At 45.3% G+C, this 21709-nt stretch overlaps 1 protein-coding gene across 1 annotated transcript in view; it reads right to left on the bottom strand.

The window, feature by feature from the left end:
- The window catches only part of UNKL (unk like zinc finger), a 2026838-nt gene that overhangs the window by 1660853 nt on the left and 344276 nt on the right, over window positions 1-21709 (bottom strand). The window contains exon 4 of the mRNA XM_044089534.1: window positions 18797-18930. Coding sequence (XP_043945469.1) covers window positions 18797-18930 — 134 coding nt within the window. The remainder of the gene's footprint in view (window positions 1-18796; window positions 18931-21709) is intronic.

The following is a 21709-nucleotide window of genomic DNA, read 5'->3' as shown; positions in this document are numbered from 1 at the left end:
ATCCTCAGGAGGGGAGGCCGAGGGGATGGAATCCTCTGCATCCAAGTCCTCATAGGTCTGGAAGAGCTCTTCCTGGCTATCAGAGTGGACAGAGCCCTCAGAACCTTCATCTGACGGAATATGGTCAGAGGGTTCAACCCGGGGCCTTTTATCAGAAGGAGGCTGGGATCCTCTCGCAGGATGGGCCTGTGAACCTCTAATCACAGAAATTAAATCAGCAGCCATAGACATAATTTGTGTCTCTGGAGTAGGCTGAGGTAAGGTTTTAGTAGTAAGATGTTTTGTTTTGCTGGCTGCCTTAGCCCTAGTGTAGGCCTCAATAGACATGGCCATAGGAAGCCTGGCAGCTCCACGTGCAGGAGTGACCTTGTCTACAGCAATGGTCTCGGGCATTTCCTCGGTTTCGGTATCCGGAGGAAAATCAATAACTGGCGTCGGAGTGATATCCGGAATCGGAGTCGTCGGTAATGCGGTGTCTTCGGTTTGGAGCGGTGGAGAGACAGTCTCAGAGGGAACCGGAGCACTCGCAATAGGTTTTGGCGTGGAGTCTGTGGTAGACGCGGGCCGAGGATGTCGGTCCCGGTCTTTTCGTTTCTTGGGAGTTTGCGATGTCGGAAGTTCCGACGGCATTGTGTAAGCAAATTTTTCGCCGAAAAAATCCTCAGCAAACTCCGCCCGGCGCCTGAGAGTGCGCTTGTTGAAGCGAGCACAGGCTACACAGGCTGAGACGTCGTGGTCTGGGCCAAGGCAAGGAAGACAGTAAGAGTGGAAATCCTTATGAGGTATTTGTTTGCCACAAGAAAGACAATTGTTAACTTTTTCAGTAATTTCTGACATCGGCTGAGGCAAGAAAAGGTCCCCAACGGGGTACTTAGCTTTTTTGATGACTTCGGAATCGAAGAATACAGGAGCTGACCGACCGGCACTTGCGAACTGCTTCTGCTTCGGGCACCGCGTGGCAAGAAAGACTGAAGAAAATGGCATCGGCTGATGCTTATGTACTCCAGCCGCTCTGACGTCGGAGAGAAATGCGACATCAGCCAACGTCGGACCTAGACTTTGGAATCCGGCCGACCGAGGGCTGCCTGAGGCAGGACAACCCATATGTTATGACTGCAGTTGCATTCTTGAAGGACATCTGTCCACTGCCCTTGACTCTTGGTCAGGAGGATGCACCATAGTGCTCTGCTACGCGAGCTCCTTCTTGGTGGCGGCTGCCACAACCATAGCATCCACTGGGGACCCTTTATTCCAACAAGCCTTATCTTAAGGGGGGGGGCTAAGGACTTTGTCAGGGTGCTTAGAGACAGCCTCCACTGTGTCCAGTTCCTTCCACGTCCAAGATGTTATCAAGTCCACTAAAGGATCCACGGGAGGGGACACCCAGGAAGTAGATGGGCCTGTGCCGAATGCCTGAAGGAACACTGACTCATCGAAGATCGGTTTTTGGACAGACCCCCCCCCCCACTCTGGTGTAGGAGTTCTATGATGTCTCCAAAGAAGACACCCTCAGGGGGGACCTTTCCCTTCCTCCAAATCAGTGTCTTCGGTGAGGGACTCTGGCGGGGTTTCCAAGTGCCTCCTTTTACATGTCCGTTTGCAAGGAACCTCCTCAGTGGAACTCTCTGGGGAGGACTCGCAAACCTCCTGCTGCTCCCTCAGGGGAACTTCCTGAGGCAAACCGGGTACAGGCTGTCCCTGAGATGGCATGATGGTCAGGGCCATACCCAAAACAGAGGGAGTCGAGAGGGTACAAGGACAAGATGGTCAAGGGCCTCGAAATCGAGAGAACCTTCTTCACCACATCAAAGGCCAAAGGAGAACGGACATCCTGTGAAGTGCCAGTAGGAGCCGTCTCCCTCTGACCCAACGGGGAAGTCAGAGCAGAGACTCCAGGAACCGAGACGCAGAGGGGAAGACTGCGCTCCGACACACACTGAGCCAACAGCAACCCCTCGAATCTGATGCCGGGGCAACGGATCTGACACGCTCAAGGCAATGACCGGCATCAAGGTACAAGGAACCATTGGTGCCATCCACCCGACCCAGAGGGTCCTCGAATCCAAAGGCTCAAAAACCAAAGGTCTGATCAGAGAAGGAGTGATTGGAGTAAAGGACTGCGAGCTCCCCGCTCTGGAGGAAGAGGGGGCAGACAAGACTCTCATATGGATTTGGGTGCTGATGAAACTTCCACATCATGCTATCCATCTCCGCTTCACTTAGGCTCCAGGTCGAATGGAAGGAGGAGGCCACCGACACCGGCCTGGAGTGCCGATGAGGGGAGGCCCGAACAGCAAACCGGATCCAGGACTCCTCTGGCTCAGGGGAAAACCTGGGAGAGTGGAGCCAAGGAAAACCTGGCCTGGTTGCTGACTTGGATTTCGGCAGAGGCCCCACTGGAGCCAAGAGGTCAGGTGACCGCTTCTTTGGCCTATCTTTTTTATGCTGCTTCTCTCCTTCCCTGGACCTCTTGGCAGGAGTTTGAGTTCCAGAAGCCTGGGAAGGAGAAGAAGCTGATTCAGAGGTAGACGCCGAGGTTTGCGGGGGCCGCTGTCCCCGAGGAGGGAAGTAACCCCTTTAAAATAAGCTTATCCTTCCTGTCCTTAAAGGCCGACGGGTTAAACCCCGCACAGATAGGACAGGGGTAAGCAGATGAGCAGCACCCAGGCATACCACGCACAGAGTGTGGCCATCAACTGGGGAGAGCCTATGGCCACACACTGCGCACTTCCTAAACCCTGGTTTTGGGGTATCGGACATGCTCCCAAACCGGCTTGCAGAACACACACAAACACACACACACAGAAAACTTGGAAAGGACGAAAAGGGAAAGAACTACTATTTTTTTTTTTTTTAAACCGACAACCAAACGCAGGTAGGGAAGAAAGGGTAGATAAAGAACAGAAATTTCTAAAGACAGAAAAGGACCAAAAAAACAACTCACTTACTCAAAAGACACTCAGAGCTCAGACCACGATGCTAGCTATTTCAGCGGCAAATGAGATCTGAGGGGGGGGGGGACAGGGGGTATTATGGGTAAGGGGAGGAGCTTGGAGCACGGATCAGATGCTGGTTATGCGGCCATGTCAGATTCAACACGAATCTGCAACGTACAGGTTGAAGAACAAATGAAGTCAACTTTTTCAGATCACCAATACTATTAGCTTGAGAATGGAAAGACATCTGGACGCAATGTGCGGCAAACAAGATCTTGGGAATTGAGGAAGGTATGGTACATTATGGTTAGAGGTAGGAGCTCGAGACTTAGATCCTAAGTCTTGAAAAGCAGGAGAGTTAGATCAGATATTGAGAAAGAGACCCAACAGTGAGGAGGAATGAAAGAAATATCAGATCATGTAGACTTCAGCACACCAGTTACAGATCTCAATCAACATCTAATTTATCAGAATGGGGGTGGGGGATCCTACAAGAAAAAAAATACTAACCCGCTTTCTCCAAGCCATAGACAATAATGCTATATATTAAAAGAAGTTAAATGGCCTCCAACAAAATAATGTGAAGATCTAGTGATAGCCTCGCTCGAACAAATGTGTTAAAATGAGACAGTTGACTAACTACTTTGCTATCTCCTACTCATAAGATAACTACCTTCAATCTTGGAAAGCCAGCATGGTCTCACTTCACATCCATAACATACTTGCAACCAATGACCACAGACTACCATTTCCCCGACACCATGAAAATCCTTTGCTGTCTCATTTAAAGACTGCAACTCAAATAACCTTCACAAAAGGCTTAAAAATCAAATACAGGTAAGCTGCAACATGCATATGTTTTCATACCCATTCTCCACACTAGATTTTCCCCAAGTTCATATTAGTATGGACACCTTAAACTATATTATGTGTAGACTTCAAGACAGAAACAATTGGTTCCAAACAGTCTCAAATACCTTGTCTCTCACCCAGCCCCCCCCCTTTTTTCTTGACTTTGTGATCCATCCACCTCAAAATTCACACCCCACCCCAGAAAAAACACCCCCCCCCAAATTTCTCTACATTCTCTGCACCAATATTTTTATCATAGTTCTCCTTTCTACCACTAGTTTGTCAACTGTAACTAGCTGACATACTCACTGTGGAGAGTCAAAAAGAGGTCAATAGCTTCAAATGTTCCTATTCACAACCCTATTAGCTATGGACAAAGCAGATGTAACATATGTACATCTGACCAAAACACTGTGCTCATTTACTGAGTCAGTACTGCAGAATCAGCACATCTCAAAACTGTTTGTCAACCCAGCTCATACAAAGTAGAAAGAATAGCTGTGCAAGAACTTACCATAACCTTAGATGTCCTTCTCTTCCATGTTGCAGTATTCATAACAGTAGGGAAGTTGCTGACTGCAGCACCGACATCCGGCCAATATACCAAAGTTTTGCTTCAGAAGGGTGTGTGACGTCCTGCACCAGGGCCATAAACCGACATAGGATATAAAAGTGACGTCTGCTCATAGCCTCTTCAGAATGGACTGCCGCATACACTAGTATTCCTGGAGGTTTAAGGAGGGTCCAAGTTCGTATACCCTAGAGATTCACATGTAAAATAAAAGTACTTGTTAGGCTGTGATCAGTGACGTTACAAAGAAAAGAGGGCAGGATGACAATATGCCCACAGGCAAGTAAGGTATAATTGGCAGGTGAGCTAGAGGGGGCAGGAAGGGAGGGACTGAATACTGCAACATGGAAGAGAAGGACATCTAAAGTTATGGTAAGTTCTTTCGCAACTATTCTATATTCTTCTTTTCACATGTTGCAGCATTCATAACAGCAGGGAGAGTGCCAAAGCTTTAAGAAATGATCCTGGGAGGAGAATTGGGGGTCCTTGGTCAATGAGACCCTGAAGAATAGACCTTGCGAACCCAGACTAGGTCCAGTTTGCAATGTTTGGTGAAGGTGTGCACTGAGGCCCAAGTGGAAGCCTCTAGGACTGAGGCACAGTCAACCCCCTTGAAAAAAGCAGCTGAGGAAGCAGCTGCCCTGGCAGAGTGTGATTTGACATGGCCCTGTAAGGTTTTACCATGGGTGGAATAACATTCTAATGGGTTTTGTGATCCATGAGGAAATGGTTTGTTTGGTGACTGCCTTCCCTAGAGCCCTAGGATGGAAGAAGATGAAAAGCTGATCCGATTTTCTAATAACTTTTGTTTTGTCTAAATAATACCTCAGTTGTCTGTGTACATCTAGAGAATGCAGGGTCCTCTCAGAGGCATTTTGGGGATTAGGGCAGAAAACAGGCAGGTTAATGGTTTAGTTTAATGAAAGTTTATTAACTACCTTAGGCATGAAAGAGGGATTAGTCCTGAGGGCAACTCTGTCCTTGTGGAAAATGAGGTAAGGAGGGATGGCCATAAGGGCTTGTATCTCAGAAACCCTCCTGGCGGAAGTCAAGGCCACTAGGACAGTTTTAAGGATGCAAAGTTTTAAGGTTACTGAATGTGCTGGTTCAAAAGGGTGCAGTGTGAGTTTTTCTAGGACAAAATTTGGGTCCCAAGGTGGAGGGACAGGCTTCCTGGGGGGTCTAATATGAAGAACTCCTTTGAGGAACAGCCTGACCTCCAATTTAGAAGCCAGCAGTGGTAACATGGGCAGACAGGAAGAGATGGCAGATAAATGGACTTTAACTGATGAGTAAGTTAGCCCTGCATGAAGGAGCTCAAACAAACAGGAAAGGACCAAAGTAACATGAATAGTCATAGGGTCGTGGCTTTTCCTCTGACACCACCTGGAGAATCTTTTCCATTTAGAGATGTAATTTCTCCTGGTGCTAGGTTTTTGGCCTCCTGCAGGACATTGGGTACGTCCTCTAAGTATAAGTGTCTGAAGGGGATTAGAACCTTATCACCCATAAGGTCAGTTTTAAGTTGTTCACTTGAGGGTGTAGCAGGTATCCCGTATTCTGTGTGAGCAAGTCTATTCGGTGGGGTAACCTGTGAGGATTGCCCTTGGCTAGTAGGTAGAGAAGGGGAAACCAATGCTGTCTTTGGCCAGTAGGGTGTCACCAACATGATTTTTGGTTTACTCTTCTGGATTTTGAGGACGACTTTCTGAGTCTGTGTGAATGGTGGAAGGGTATAGAGAACCCCCCCCCCCAAGGAAAGGAGAAGGACTCCACTTTCCAGACTTGTGGATGTGGGACCCTTGTGCAAAATGTGGGCATCTGTTTGTTCTGGGAAGAGGCAAACTGATCTAGTTGCGGAATACCCCACTTGTGAATAAGATCTAGTAATACCTCCCCGTGCTGTGAAGCATCCATTCTTGTAAAGGAAGCTGAAGTTCTGCTTAGAGAGTCTGCCATGACATTTTCTGTAGAGGGAATGTACACTGCTACTAGATGGATGTTGAGAGTCATTGCTAGAGTCCAGATTTGGATGGCTGAGCTGCAAAGGGGATAGGATGTTGCCCCACCCCCCCCCCCGTTTAAGTACCACATGACAGTCGTATGGTCTGTGATCACTTTGAGAGTTTCCTGGGAGTAGGGTAGTTTTGAAAGTTTGTAGGGCTAAATTGAGTGCTCTCATTTCTTTGATATTGATGTGATCCTTTAGTCTTAGTGTGGACCATTTTCCCTGCACAGTGATCTGTTTTTGGCTGTGACAAAGTACTGCACCCCCAACCCATGTCTGGTGCCTCTGTGGTGAGTTCACGCAGGTGGGCAGGTACCTGTAATGGGATACCCTGGTTGTGGTGGATAGCAGAGATCCACCACTGGAGTTCTCTCTTCAGACACTGGACTAGTGGAAGAGGAGTGTTGGCTCCATAGGTTCATCAAAGTCCACTGGATCTTTCCCATGTGGAGTCTAGCTAGGGGAAGCATGGGTACTGGATATGACGTGTCCTAGCATCCTTAGGTATTCTCTTGCTGGCAATGAAGTGAGACTGGTGAGTTTGTTGAGGTATATGCCAAGATCCAGGATTCTTTGTTCTGGAATAAAGGCTTTCATTAGGTCTGTTCTGATTCTGAATCCCAAGATGCAGATGAGATTGTTCCTTGTTTATAGTGAACCCCAGGTGGGTCAAGGTGCAGATCAGCTGTCTTAGGTGCTCTTGGAGGACTTGGCAGTCTTGATAAAGTACAATCAGGTCATCTAGGTATGGGTATATTTGTATACCCTGTGCTCTACATTGAGCAATAAAAGGTGCTAGACTCTTTGGGAACACTCAAGGAGCTGTGGAGAGCCCAAATGGCAAGACGGCGAATTGAAAATGCCAGGAACTTGCTGCAAAGCAGAGAAATTTCCTGTAATCTGGGTGAATGGGTATGTGGAGGTAGGCATCCTAAAAATCCAGGGCCACCATGAGGGCCTGAGTGGGAATAAGTGGTAGGAGCAAAGGTAAGGTGTTCATTTTGAAGCTGGATACCTTGAGAAATAGGTTTAGGAAAGATAGATCCAGAATTGGTCTCCATGGACCATCTTTCCTTGGTACCAAAAACATTTTTGAATAAAATCCTTTGTTTCTTTGGGTGGGTGCTGTTTGTTCTATGGTGCCCTGGGCCAGTAGTTGTTGAATGATAGTGGGGAAGAGGAGGACTTGGTTTGCTGGAGGTTGAGGATTTCCCTGGAAGGGAGGTAACATCCATCAAGTCATAAAGTAATCCCTTTGAATGACAGATAGTACCCGTCTTTTTGTTGTAATCTTCTGCCAGGATGATAGGGAGAAAGTGAGGCAAAGGGACAATGGGGTGTTTTGATTTAGTAATGGTAAGTCACAGAGTAGGTGGTCTGGTTTGATCAGACTGGCTCAGAAAGGGGGTAGTGGATGGGGTGGAGGGAAACCTGGGGGGAGAGGTTTTCCTCTGTTGCCTGTGTCCCTTTGTCTGATGAGCTGTATGGGAGGATTGCCTCCTGACAGAGGAAGTTATCTGAGGATAGTTTCTGTGGTATCTGGGTATGGAAGATACCAGCAAGTGTTTTACGTTTTGCAATTCTTTTCCCTTCTCTTGGGCGGCCACGGTGGTGCAGTGGTTAGCATTGCCGCTTCACAGCAAGAGGTTCTCCAGTTCGATCCTCGGCTGGGGTGCCTTCTGTGCGGAGTCTGCATGTCCTCCCTGTGGTCGCGTGCGTTTCCTCCGGGTGCTCCGGTTTCCTCCCACATCCCAAAGACATGCTGCAGGTGGATTGGATACTCTAAATTGGCCCTAGGTGTGCGTGTGAGTGTGCCTTCTGTGGAAGGTTGGGTGCCGGGCTGGCAACTCGACACCGTAAAACTCCACTGCCAATTAATGTGCGGACAAGGTGATCCGCTGTGGCGACCCCTGACCGGGTAAAAGCCGAAAGAAGAAGAAGAATTCTTTTCCCTTCTCTTGAAGGAATTTAAGAAGTTCAGCTGAGGCCTGGCCAAATAGGACTTTTAATTGTCCAGGGGGGCATCAGGAAGGTTTGTTTGTATGTCTAAGGGTAGTGGCTGAAGTCTCAGCCAGGCGTATCGCCTTAGTACTGAGCCAGATGCAGCAGATTGGGTAATGCTTGCACAGCATCGTAACTGCACTTGGAGTGCCTAGATATTTGTGATGCTATTGAAGAGTAGGTTAAGCTGAGTTTTTATACTGGATTCAGGGGCCTTAGAGAGTAGGGTGGAAGCCTTGGCAATTGTATCCAGGACATACCTAGCCATGTGGGTTTGGTAGTTCAAGGCTCTTATAGCCAGAGTAGAGGAGGTATACACCTTTCTCCCTAATCTATCCATAAATTTTCTGTCTTTATCAGTAGGATAGAGGGCAGTAGAAGGTAATTGTCCAGATGGGTCTATATTACAAGAACGAAGTTTTACAACTTCGAACACCATATCGGCAACACCATATCAGCGAAGTTGTAAAACATCGAAACCAAAATAAAAAATGCAAAAATAAAAGAAAAACCTACCTGATCGCTCTGAGCAGGGGGGCAAGCCCCCCCCTGCAACCCCACCCCCTGCTACTTAAATATACCAACTCCGAGATCACACTACATTGAAGTAAAGGGAAGAATTCCCTACAGCGATCTCTGCTCACACTTGCGAGCTTTTAAATATTTGACCATTTGGTGTCGCCCATATGGTGTTCGAATATTTAAAACTTCGTTCTTATAATACAGACCCGCCTGGATGTCTTATCTGTAGAGACTGCAACACCACCAGGGTCTGCTGGTGGGTTTCTAGAAAGGAACTGAATGTCCTTTGAGACCTTATAAAAATGGTCAGGACATTTAGATGCTGGTGGTTGTGAATCTGGTCTCTCAGAGGCGGCTAAGAAGGCATCCTGGAAGGCAGAAAGCAAAGGGGGCACAGCTGAAGTGGATGGATGTTCCATTTGAAGCAGGTCAAAATATCTTTCTTACTATCTGAGGCCTCTGAGGCCTGCCATTTAAAATGTTCCCTCATGAGGGAGACGGTATCACCAAAGGTGAATTATTCCCCAGGGGACTCTGGGGTGATGGGATCCTCTTCCTCTGGAGTAATAAAGTCCTTGGGTGAATCAATTTCAGATTCATAGGTCACAATCTTCATCTGAAGAGAGTTCTTCCTCTGATACAAGTAAAATGAGCCCTGTAGGAGAAACAGTTGGTTGCTGTTTTGTCTGTAGGGCCTGGAATGCCTTAAACAGGCAGGTTGCGTTTCTGTGCTTCTTACTTTTTTGTTTTCTCTTCTTTGGAGTAGGTGGCAGAGAAAGAGAGGGAGACTACATCTGGGTGGATGGAGGAAGAACAGGGCCCTCCGACTGAATAAGTCGTGGTTCCCCTCCGCCATCAGGATCTGATGGCTGATTTGCCTCAGCAGACGTACTCAAGGTTTCCACCAGTTCAGCTTCCATTGTGGTGCCTGGGCCTAGTAAGGAAACGGGGGGTCTAAAGAGATCCCGGGCCTTCATCAGTCTCAAGAATCTCCCCTGACACCCAAGGCGCAGCACGGGAATCAGGCCTGGTCGTCTTGGCCTTTTGCTGCTGAGGCTCTTCGGATGGGCCTGCTCCTCCCTCCATACGAGACATTGGAGCATCTGATTTTCAGAGTAAACTTTAAGCACGGCCAGACATCTACAAAGGGTTTTTGGAACGAATGATTTGCAAATAGGGCAGGACTTAAGGTCGTGGGCCTTACCTAAACAGAATAAGCAATTATCGTACGAGTCCTTGTGAAGAATTTGTCTCCCACAAGCACACGTCCCCTTTCTAATGGACATGCACCTATTAGCAAAAACCAAAAAGAGACAATGAAAACCCCACAGGGTACTTATCTGTAGCGCTTGTCTGAAACAGCGATATGCTTTCAGAACTGGCAAACTGGAGTCCAACGTTCACTGTGGCAGAAAAATTGTGAAGAGGGTGCGTGCAGACGTCACTTTTATATTCTACATTGGTTTATGGCCCTGGCGCGGGACGTCACACGTACCCTCCTGAAGCAAAACTTTGATATCCTGGCTAGTTGTTGGCACTGCAAGCAGCAACCTCCCTACTGTCATGAATACTGCAACATGTGAATAGCAGGACTTCAAGTTTCTACTCTACCTGTAAATACTGACTTACTTTTGGCCCCTTTACACCAAGTTCGCACTCTCTGGCCAAGTCTGGAAAAAGGTCCAAAGGGATTAGAGTTCTATTTCAGTTAAAAATACAAGTAAATAAATAATGAGAGGACCTGCAGAAGGCTTCTATGCCCAACAGGTATACCATCACGCATGCCCATCCCTTGAGTAAATCTTGGAGAAAAATGTTTTGCATGCTAAAACCTCCAGTTCAGAAACTCCTGGTGCTATAATGCCAACTAAGAGTCTTCAAGGATGAGAAATTCAGAGGCACTAAGCATGCTGGTTCAAATGGTGCAATTTTTTTTTTTTTTTTTTTTTTTTTGTTGAGACTAACTCTCATGGGGAAAAACTAGCTTCTTTGAAGACTTCAGAAGTAGTTTCCCTAAAAAGACTACTTGACAGCACGAAAAGCTGTTAAAGGGGCTTAACAGAAATAGTATACTAAGACAGCAAAAAAGTGCACCCAAATCCAGCAGACGGCTTTGTCATGCAAGGTTCCAAGGTAAAGGAAGGTCTGCTGGACAGATACTGCCTTCAACTGTATAACAAGCTCTCTTTATAATAAGGAAACATCTGGATCACTCTGCTAGGTAGGATTTTCTAGTGTTTGGATTTCTGGCCTTCTTAATTCCCAAAGAACTCTGAAGAAGAGAGTCTCAGTGGAATATTACAACCTTACTTTTCAAGCTGCAATTCTTAAGTTGCTTGGTGCACCAGAGTTCATAACTCTCCAGAATACTGATGTGATACCTCTCTGCTCAACTCATTTACTACACAAAAAGTACAGTTTTGTACCTACCATAAATGTAGATGTCCGATAGGTATGCATCTGCAGTCATCACATATGGGTTGTCCTGCCTCAGGCAGCCCTTCGGTCGGCCAGATTCCAAAGTCTGGGTCTGGCCTCGGCTGATGTCGCACTTTCCCCGACGTCAGAGCGTCTGGGGTATAAAAGCATCAGCCGACGCCATTTTCCTCAGTTTTTCTTGCCCCAGATGCCAGGTGCCCTCTAATGAAGGCTAAAAATTTGGAGAGATGCATTTTAAAAACAAATCCAAACATGCATAGTACTATAAAAACAAATACACCATAATAGATTCCCCCCAGCTAGCTATAAGAGGGGTAAGTACCAAAGAAGTATACCACAGAGGGGAAGGAGGGAGGGTAAACCTGACTGCAGATGCATACCTATTGGACATCTACATTTATGGTAGGTACAAAACTGTACTATGTCCTTCAAGGATGCATCTGCAGTCATCACATATGGGTAGAATACCATAGCCAATCTGGGGGTGGAGGTACTAAGTAAAGGATGGTGTAGCTAAAATACCCTGCAGGACTGCCGTAACAAAGCCTGCTCTGGATCTGGAGTATAAAGGTAAATTGTAATGCTTGGCAAATGTATGCACAGAGCTCCATGTAGCAGCTTCTAAAATGTCCTTGGTAGCCACCCCTCTTAGGAAGGCTGTGGAGGTGGCTGTGGCTCTCGTGGAATGAGGTCTAATGTTAGCTGGCACAGTTTTTCCATGAAAGGAGTAACAAAAACGAATGCAATTTCCTATCCATTTTGAAATTGTCTGTTTGGAAATTGCTTTTCCTTGTGCCCCAAATTGTCTGTTTGGAAATTGCTTTTCCTTGTGCCCCAGCAGCATATGCTACAAATAGCTGGTCAGTCTTTCTGTAACTTTTAGTTCTGTCCAAGTAGTAGCGCAACTGTCTGTGTATGTCCAGGGTGTGCAGAAGTTTCTCCCCTTTATTTTGTGGTTGTGGGAAGAATGTAGGCAAGTGAATAGCTTGGTTCAAAGATACCCTGGATACCACCTTTGGCATAAATGTAGGATTGGTTCTCAATGAAACTCTGTCCTGATGAAAGATAAGAAATGGCTGTATTGCCATTAGAGCTTGTAACTCAGATACTCTTCTTGCTGAGGTTATGGCCAGAAGGAAGGCAGTTTTCCAAGACAGAAACTGTAGATCTGCAGATGCTGCTGGTTCAAAGGGAGGAAGTGTTAGTTTTTCCAACACAAAGTTAAGGTCCCAAGTAGGTAGAGGTGGTTTCCTTGGAGGATTGATGTTTTTGATTCATCTTAGAAACTGTCTCAGGAGAGGATGAGAGAAGACAGGTGGGTCAACATTGTATTCTGCTGAAATTGCTGAGGCATGTATCTTAATGGAAGAGTAAGACAGGCCGTTGTGGAACAATTCTGCCAAATATTCCAGTATATGTGCCATGTTCATCACTGTCGCATCTAGGCCCTTTGTTGTGTTCCAAGTGTGAAATCTTTTCCATTTTGCTGAATATGCCTTCCTTGTGGAAGGCCGGCGAGCTTCCATAATAATATCCTTCACTCTCTGGGATAGCTTATCCTGAGGAGGAGTCATGGTATTTTCCAGGCAGTTAGCTGCAAGGTTTTCAGGTTGGAATGCAGAGTCTTGAAATTGTGCTGTGTCAGTAGAAGTGGCCATAGGGGGAGAGGCCACGGTTTCGTCTGCAACATGCTCTTTAACAGTGGGTACCAGTGCTGTCTTGGCCAGTTTGGAGCTATCAGAATCACTCTGGGCTGCTCTGTTCTGATCTTCAGTAAGACCTTGGTAATTAATGGGAGAGGTGAAAAAGCATACACTGCTAGAGCTTTCCAGCTGAAAGAGAGAGCGTCCACTTTCCATGCTTGTGGGTGGTATGTCCTTGAGCAGAATTTCTTCAGTTGATGATTGTGGGGGGAGGCGAACAGATCTATTTCCGACCTTCCCCATGATTGTGTTATGAGTAAGAAGATGTCTGGGTGCAGCATCCATTCGTGTGCATCCATGGTATTTCTGCTTAAGCTGTCTGCCAGTATATTGTCTTTCCCTGGCATGAACTGGGACTGCAGCTGTATGTTGAGTTTCAAGGAAAGTTCCCATAGATTCATTGCCAGTCTGCAAAGAGGGTAGGAATGGGTGCCTCCTTGCTTGTTTATGTACCACATAACTGTGGTGTTGTCTGTCTTTATGAGTAGGTGGCCTTGATGAAGAAAAAGTTTGAAGGCCTCGATTGCGTGTATCACTGCCAGCATTTCCTTTTGGTATATGTGCATGCGCAGCTCTCTGTGACCATAGCCCTTGGATACATCTGCCCTCCATGTGTGCTCCCCAACCTTGGTCTGAAGCGTCCGTAGTGATGGTTTGGTTGGCTCTTGGCTTGCTGAAGGGCAACCCACTGTTCGACTGGCAGGCATGAGCCCACCACAGAAATTCCTTTTGAAGGCATGGAATGAGTGGGATCAAAGTTTCTAAACTGTGACTGTGCTGAGTCCATAAACTCCTTAGGTACCATTGTAATTTTCTCATATGCAGCCTTGCTTGTGGAATCAGAAGAATGCAAGATGCCATGTAACCCAGGATCTGCAGGATTTTCCTTGCAGTCAGCTGAGTTTGTCTTGTCAGATTCTTGAAGTAATCCAGTAGTTGTTTTTGTTTTTCTTCTGTGAGAAAGGCCATTCGAGTGGTTGTGCCTAGATCCGCACCCAGAAAAGTTATTCTTTGGGATGGAACAAGTCTTGATTTGTGGATGTTGACTGTATATCCCAAGGCCTGCAGTAGGTGGATGGCATAATCCAAGTCCTTTAACAAAGTTTGCTTGCTGTCCGCTTGTATAAGGCAGTCGTCCAGATATGAGTAAATTTGACTCCCCTGAAGTCTGCAGTGTGCAATTACTGATGCCAGGCATTTCGTGAATACTCTGGGCGCAGTAGATAAGCCAAAGGGCAATGCTGAGACTTGATAATGCTCTGACCCTGCAAGAAATCTGAGGTGTCTTCTGCAACTTTGTCGGATAGGGACATGCAGGTATGCATCCTTGAGGTCTAGAGTCACCAGCCAAGACCCCTTGCCCAGCATGGGAAGGAGTTGCTGTAGAGTCAGCATTTTGAATTTTGGCACAATGAGGTAAGTATTCAGTGCGGACAAGTCGAGAGTAGGCCTCCATTGATTTTCTTTTCTTGGAACAAGGAATAATCTGGAGTAAAATCCTTGGCCTTGTTCTGAAAGAGGTACCTTTTCTATAGCTTTCATTTGTATTAAGTTGGAAATTTGTTTCAAAGCCTCTGCCCTCTGATTTGGTGGCAGGTCTGGCATGCCTTTTCTTTTTGGCAATGTGTGGAAATGGAACCTGTATCCTTTGTCTATTATTTGCAGTGTCCATGTGTCCCTTGTAATGCTGTGCCAATTTTTTGAAAATAAAGAAAGCTTTCCGCCCAAAGGTGCTTCTAATTGAGCCCTGGTCGGCGGAGTCAAAACAAAGTCACTGAGTCTGTCCTGGTGTAGCAGTTGTAGTTCCTGCACTACCTCTCTGGTTGGGAGGCTGCCACTGACTGCCTCTGTAGGAGCGTCTAGCTTGCCCTCTACCCTCTGGCACGCCTATTCCTGCCTCTCTGAGATCTGTCTGAGTCCGGAAAGGACCAATTCTTAGTAGGCCAATTTCTGCTGAATCTCGGTGGTTGGACTTGCAGAAAGTCTTTGACTGTTTGCACAGATTTTGCCTTTTCTTCAAATTTCTTTAAGACCTCTTGAGCCGTGGAACCAAATAATTTTTGCTTTCCCATAGGAGCATCCAAAAGCTTAGCTTTAACATGGTCTGGCAGAGATTGTTCCTTCAGCCAGGCATGCCTACGTATGACTGCACCTGTCATAGCTGACCTACATGAAGCTTCCAATGCATCAACCCACACTGCACGAAATGGTTACTAACCTGCTGGGAGTTATGTATCAGATCCTGAAGGGATTTGCAATCAAGGGGTTCAGAAGAAGACAGTTTCTTATGCAATTCATCTAACAAATACTCTTGGTACTGTATCATATGAAATTGACAATTTAATGCCCTCATGGAAAGAGTTGCAGAAGTATACACTTTCTTACCCCATCTTTCTAAAGCTCTGGACTCCCTTTCAGAGGGTAGAGGATTTCTAGCAGTGGCAGCTGCAACCCCTTTTGGGCCCTAGGAAATAGTTTCTGGATCAGCAGAGTGGGCCTTGTACAGGTGTAGATGTGAGTCCGCGACCCTGTAGTACCAATCAGGTTTGGCAGGAGCCGGAGGGAGAGAGTCAGGGGCTGTACTAGCATCAGAGTACACATCATCAATGACATTCAAAACAGGAGGTATAGCTAAAGGCCTATGTTGAGGTAAATGTAAAAAGGTCCTTAATCTCTTTCTAGAATCAGAGAATTCCTGACCCTGCCATTGAAAATGCTCTCTCATAGAGTGTAATGTCTCTCCAAAGGAAAACTCTTCAGGAGGGGAGGCCGAGGGAATAGATTCTTCAGCATCAGAATCCTCGTAGGCCGAATAAGCCTCCTCCTGGTGGTCTGACAGAGTAGAGCCATCAGAGGACTCATCTGAGGAGTGGGGGTCAGAGGGCTCAACCCTGGGCCTTTTGTCAGGAGGTGGTTGAGAGCCCCTGTCCGGATGAGGTTGAGAACCTCTAATTAAGGAGATAAGATCCTCTGCTAAGCTAAGAATCTGTGAGCCAGTAGAGGGTCTCTGAGAGGTAACCTTGGGAGGCAAAGCTTTAGAAAGTTTAGCAGCTTTAGCCCTACAGAAAGCCTTAATGGACATGGATGCAGGAGGTCTGGCTGCACCACGTGCAGGAGTAGATTTGTCTAAAGGAATGGTGTCGGAAGGTTCCTGGACACCAGTTTCAGTAGGTAATTCAATAACCGACTCGGCCAGGGCCTCCGGGGCAGAGGTAGTCGGTTGTGCGGTTTCGGTAATCGGAAGTACCAAGGACTCTGTTTCAGCCGAGACCGAGACACTCGCGGTAGGCCTGACCATGGTTTCAGCCGAAACCGCGGCCCACATGTCGGTCCTTGTCCTTCCGTTTCTTAACTAAATGCGAAGTTGGAGTCTCCGACGGCATCTTGTAAGCAAAACTAGCCCCAAAGCATTCCTCTGCAAACTCCGACCGACGTCTAAGAGTTCGTCGGTTGAAGGAAGCACAGGCTGAACAGACCGAGACGTCGTGGTCTGGGCCTAGGCAGGGGAGGCAGTAAGAGTGGAAATCCTTATAAGGTATTTGTTTCCCACAAGTTAAACAATTATTAACTTTATCTGACATCGGCTGAGGCAAGAAAGAGTCCCCAACGGGGTACTTAGCTTTTTCGAAGTCTTCAGTAGCTGAATCACAGGAGCTGGCCGACCGGCACTTGCGAACTGCTTCTGCTTCGGGCACCACGCGGCAAGAAAGACGGAGGAAAATGGCGTCGGCTGATGCTTTTATACCCCAGATGCTCTGACGTCAGGGGAAAGTGCGACATCAGCCGAGGCCAGACCCAGACTTTGGAATCCGGCCAACCGAAGGGCTGCCTGAGGCAGGACAACCCATATGTGATGACTGCAGATGCATCCTTGAAGGACATCAAATGCTGTCGTTGCCATGGGGGAAGGGGGTGGTATCTGGAATTAGGCTGCACCTGATCTTACACATGCACTTCTCCTGTTTTTTTAAGGGCCAGTAGCTTAAGAATCAGTCTAAAAACAGTACTCTCCATGTGGTACTTGAATCCTTGAATGGCATCTGCTTTGGTTCCTCAACATCTAGCAGACCAGAGTATCACTTGTGGGAATTTGAAAGTTCTTTCCCTCATCACCAAAAGTGTTCCTGCAATGTATTAAGGAGAAGAATTCATCGTCGTTAACAGCTTGAAGGGGGGGAGGAATACACTTGAGCCAAGTAAGCCATGTCCTCTTCCTTTCTGATTCAGGGGCAGCTACTTCCTCCTCTTACATTGGAGATGCTGCCCCAGATATAGGCAGTGCACAGAGTGGATGAATACTTCACCACGTTACCATACAAACTTCTGTGAAGAGCTGGTGGTCAAAAACAGTAAAACTAAGATGACCATTAATAAGATTGACACCCTAAAGGAATGCATGAAGCCCACTGGCCGCAATACAGAGGACAGGCAGACTTGCTTTTAGTTTTTGTATGAAAAAGGGGGGGGGGTCAACTTTCTCTTAAAAAAGGGGGAAAGCCACTTTTGCACAAGAACCATTTGGCTCCCAGACAGAAACTGATGGGATATTCCAGTAAAGAACAGCAGTCCCTAGAAGTAAGATCCACAAGCTTCCAACTCAAAGGCGCCAGAGAACTCATCTCTTAGCTATGACACAGGGGTTATAGAGTCAATAGCAATACTACCAGTATCACATTATGATGGGGCCACAAAGGTGTCAATATATATATATATATATATATATATATATATATATATATATATATATATATATATATATACAGAGAATTGAGCTTCTAACTTATCATGTTTCTTTAAACTAACTAGTCACGCTTTCCAAAAAACAATTCACCTCCAAAAAACAGGTTTTTAGTCCCTTGATCTAATTCTAGAAGCATTTCTCCCTTTACAAAAGTTCTTAAATGACAATCTTCTAGTTGCCCATTCTACTAAACAAAACAACATACTCAAAGACTTTTTTTGCCTTTGCGAAACTTCTAATGAAAATGAAAGCCCTTTCTATGGTATCTTCTGTTGGGCACAACCACTCTTACTGGTGACATTTCCTGGAGATGTCAGTGACTTCAGAAACGCATCTGAACAAAAAAAGCTTGATTAACTAACCAACCCAAATAACTAAATCACTAAATATACTAAATAACTTGCAAACTAAAGAAATAAAATTGAAAATTAAATTATATATATAAATAAAATATACACCCAAAATAAACTTTTCAAAGCAGTAAACAAACATTACATGGATTTTTTACAGATGGACAGGATAATCATTCAAGACAAAAAAAGGGGGGGGTGCTTCCTCATACAGTATAAATGGCCGACAGAGAATGGGGGAGGTTGGGTCAGTGTGAAGGGGCTGAAAACTATGCAATCGGGTTGGATGGTCAGATGTTCACATGCAGGATGTAAGGATCACTACTGCAAAATCAGCTGGAAAACATCATAGTTTTCATCAACTGGGCTGTAAGGCAACATATAAAAACATGTTGCTAGAAATGCCGCCCTGGGGAGACTCCCACTGTACAAACAAAACCTTTGTGTCAGCATAACCACACTCCCACTGTACAAACAAAACTTTTGTGTCAACATAACCACACTGCTTGCAAAAACATACAGGGTTGAGGATACAAATATCTGTGGAACTTGAAACTAGTGCAATGATATGACGTACCCACAAAGATCACCTCATGTTTGCCTGCACTGCTGAAGAGTTAAAAACACCTTAAGTCAGTTTTAAAAGTTCTACATCAGTGCATAAAAATAGTACCTTGCCACCTAGGGTCTTCTGCTAGTATTTTTTCAATCATAGCTTGACTAGCAAGGACTCCTGGCTGCAGATCTGGAATACCCTCTCCATTTCCAAGTTGTCCGTTCTGTAGAGCTTCCTGTGCCTGGAGTTCCCTGCAAATGAAAGAAAATGTAAAAGCAAACTTTAGATTCATAATTCAGCAATGCAGAAAGTTATCTATGCAAAATATGACAGCATATGCATTACATTTTAATTCTCCAGTTATTTACTCTTCCAAAATGTTCTCAGCTGTTAAGAGTCAAACGTTCAATGTGACAAGTGTAGAGTATGACAAAAATGGTAATTTTGTACTTGCCATAATGCTGGATCTTCATTAACCCTAGTCAATCCATTTTGACTAATAAATACCACTATCAAGTACAACCAACCCAGCAATCAGAAACTTTTTGAAATGCTTGAGCTTCTACCTTACTCCAGTGATGCACCTGTCTCCTCTCAATCCTTAGATCGCAGGGATACATCTGGAGATAGACTATGAGTAGTGAAGCAAAAGGCTAGGCTTTAGACAGGTCTATTGGGTATATTCTACATTAGAAGATGGATGAAAATTTGGAGGAGTGGATGAAGGGTGAGCTGTCTAAGTGGAAAAACAGAGGATAATGAAGATCCAGCATTATAAGTACATAACTTTCATATCTTCCCTTAGCCAGTGTCTACACAGACTGATGGGACAAAATTCCAATCTATCTAATCCTTGGGTGGAGTCATGACAAATGCTCCTGAGAAGAACAGCTCTAAAATGGTACCTCAAACTATAAATGACATTCGGTTTATACTGCCCGACAAAGGTGTGCACTGTAGACCAGTCTGCAGCTGCAAAACATTAATGAAATAATTCCTGAAGAATGCTGGAAAAGTTGCAAAGGATCTTGTGGAATAAGCTTTGGGTTTGTTCACCATGTTTGTTATTAGAGTAGTCTATAAAGATTATGCATTCAGGCACACATCTGAACATTACTTAGGAGACTTTCCATTATAACTTCAAAGGTGCATAAGAAATGAACAGTTGACTGTCTTGTCTAACAGTCTTCGCTGTCTGTGAACATCTGAACAAATACTCCCTTCTGTTGCAATACTCTGGAAAAACGAAGAATATAAAGGTTTGATTGAAAGTGGATTCCAATCTTACCTCGGGCATTAAGGAAGGTTTAATCCTGATAGAAACTGCATCCTTATGGAAGATTAAATACGAAGGCCTGAAGGAAAGGGCATGCAACTCAGATACTTATCTAGCAGAGACAGCTAAAGTAGTAAGATATTCCAGAATAGATATTTCAGGTCAGAGTAGGAGGCAGGTTCAAAAGAAGGAAAGAGTCAGTGCCCCTTAAATGAAATTAAGGCCCCAGGGAGGTATGCAGCCTTTAACATTAGGTCTCTTAAGAAAGGAACCTTTCAAAAAGGACTTACAAGAGCTTTTTACACATTTAAGAGTTAAAACCTTGACAGAAAAAGGAGATTGTGGCTTTACTGGTGGAGTATCTGGAACCAGAATAAAAACAAGTGAAGACAAAAATTGCAGCACTGATTGAACTCGACGAGAGAAAGGGTCTGGCCCCTGTTTGTATGCCCAAAATTAGAACTTCTTCCATTTACTCTTGTGCAGCTTATGGATCTAAGCTTTCTGTGAAGTAGTTAAAATCTATATCATCCTAGAAGGGTAAGCAGGATCCCCCAATCATTAGCAGACTTGGAAAACCATACAATCAACTTGAGGGATAGAAAGTTCCAGCAAAACCAATCATGCAAACGTGATACGAGATGTAGAAGCTTGAGATACTTATTTGGTGGAGACCATTGCATGGGGAACTAAGTTTGCCTTGGCCAAAATGGGGTTGAGGCTAACAGAAACCTAATACACAAATGCTTTCTGCTTGAACTTTGTCTGAGGGAAGGTATAGAAGAATGTTCTGGGGGCCCACTATTAGATCAGAATGACCCCAGATTCTATGTGGAGGGATGTAGGTAAAGTGGCGGCTGCATTTGGTGTTTTTGACATTCAAAACCATCACAACAAGGTAGGCACTGCAGTGAGCTATCACTTAAGCTACTGACCGTGACAAACCAACTGTGAGGTATTAAGATACATCTGCTGAGCCTATCTGCTAGACAGCTGGCCCATCCCAGAATGCGGGTTGCGATCAGAAAGCACTGTGAAGATACTATTGCAACATGCTTATGGCTTCCAGGTACAAATGCCAGGGAAGAGGTTCCTCCTTTCTTTCTGATGTGAGTAGTGTGGTACGCACATATTGTCATTTGCAGGACAATGATGTGTCCTAGACTACTCTCTACTAGAAATGTGCTTCTAACCCAGAGAGAAGAAAGTATTCCTGGCTTCTAGGCACAGGTGTTAGGAACAGGCTCCCCTTTTCTTGTTGATGTACGATACTATTTACACACGGTCAGTATGTAGAGAGATCACACACACTGGCACAGAGAGTACCAAAAGACCTATAATGCTAGGACCACCCTCATTTGCAGGATAATGATAAGCCCTAAACTGTTCTGCTTTCAAAATTCTCCTCCACCCCCAAGGAGAAAGGAAGAAGGGTATCCTTCCTTTTGTCATGGTGACAGACCACATCCACCATTCCAGACAGTCACATAATTTATTTATTTTATTTATTTATTTATTTCCTTTGTTAACCGGGAAAGTCCACTGGGCCTAGAAGAGCCCATTTTCAGTGGAGGCCCGGGGAGAAAAGCTCCTCATTAACTGTATACAAGAATAAAAGATGATAAAATACATAGGCCAGTTTTGAACAGTACTAGATATTTCAACAGTTACATCCAAAATGTTCATTAAATACAGTTCAATTAAGTTTTGAACAGTAATAACATTTCAATAGATACATTAGATGATCACCAAAT

This window comes from Protopterus annectens, chromosome 12.part0 (assembly GCF_019279795.1).
Source record: "Protopterus annectens isolate FY-2018-M chromosome 12.part0, PAN1.0, whole genome shotgun sequence".
NCBI lineage: Eukaryota > Metazoa > Chordata > Ceratodontiformes > Protopteridae > Protopterus > Protopterus annectens.
This window is presented reverse-complemented; position numbering and strand designations above follow the sequence as displayed.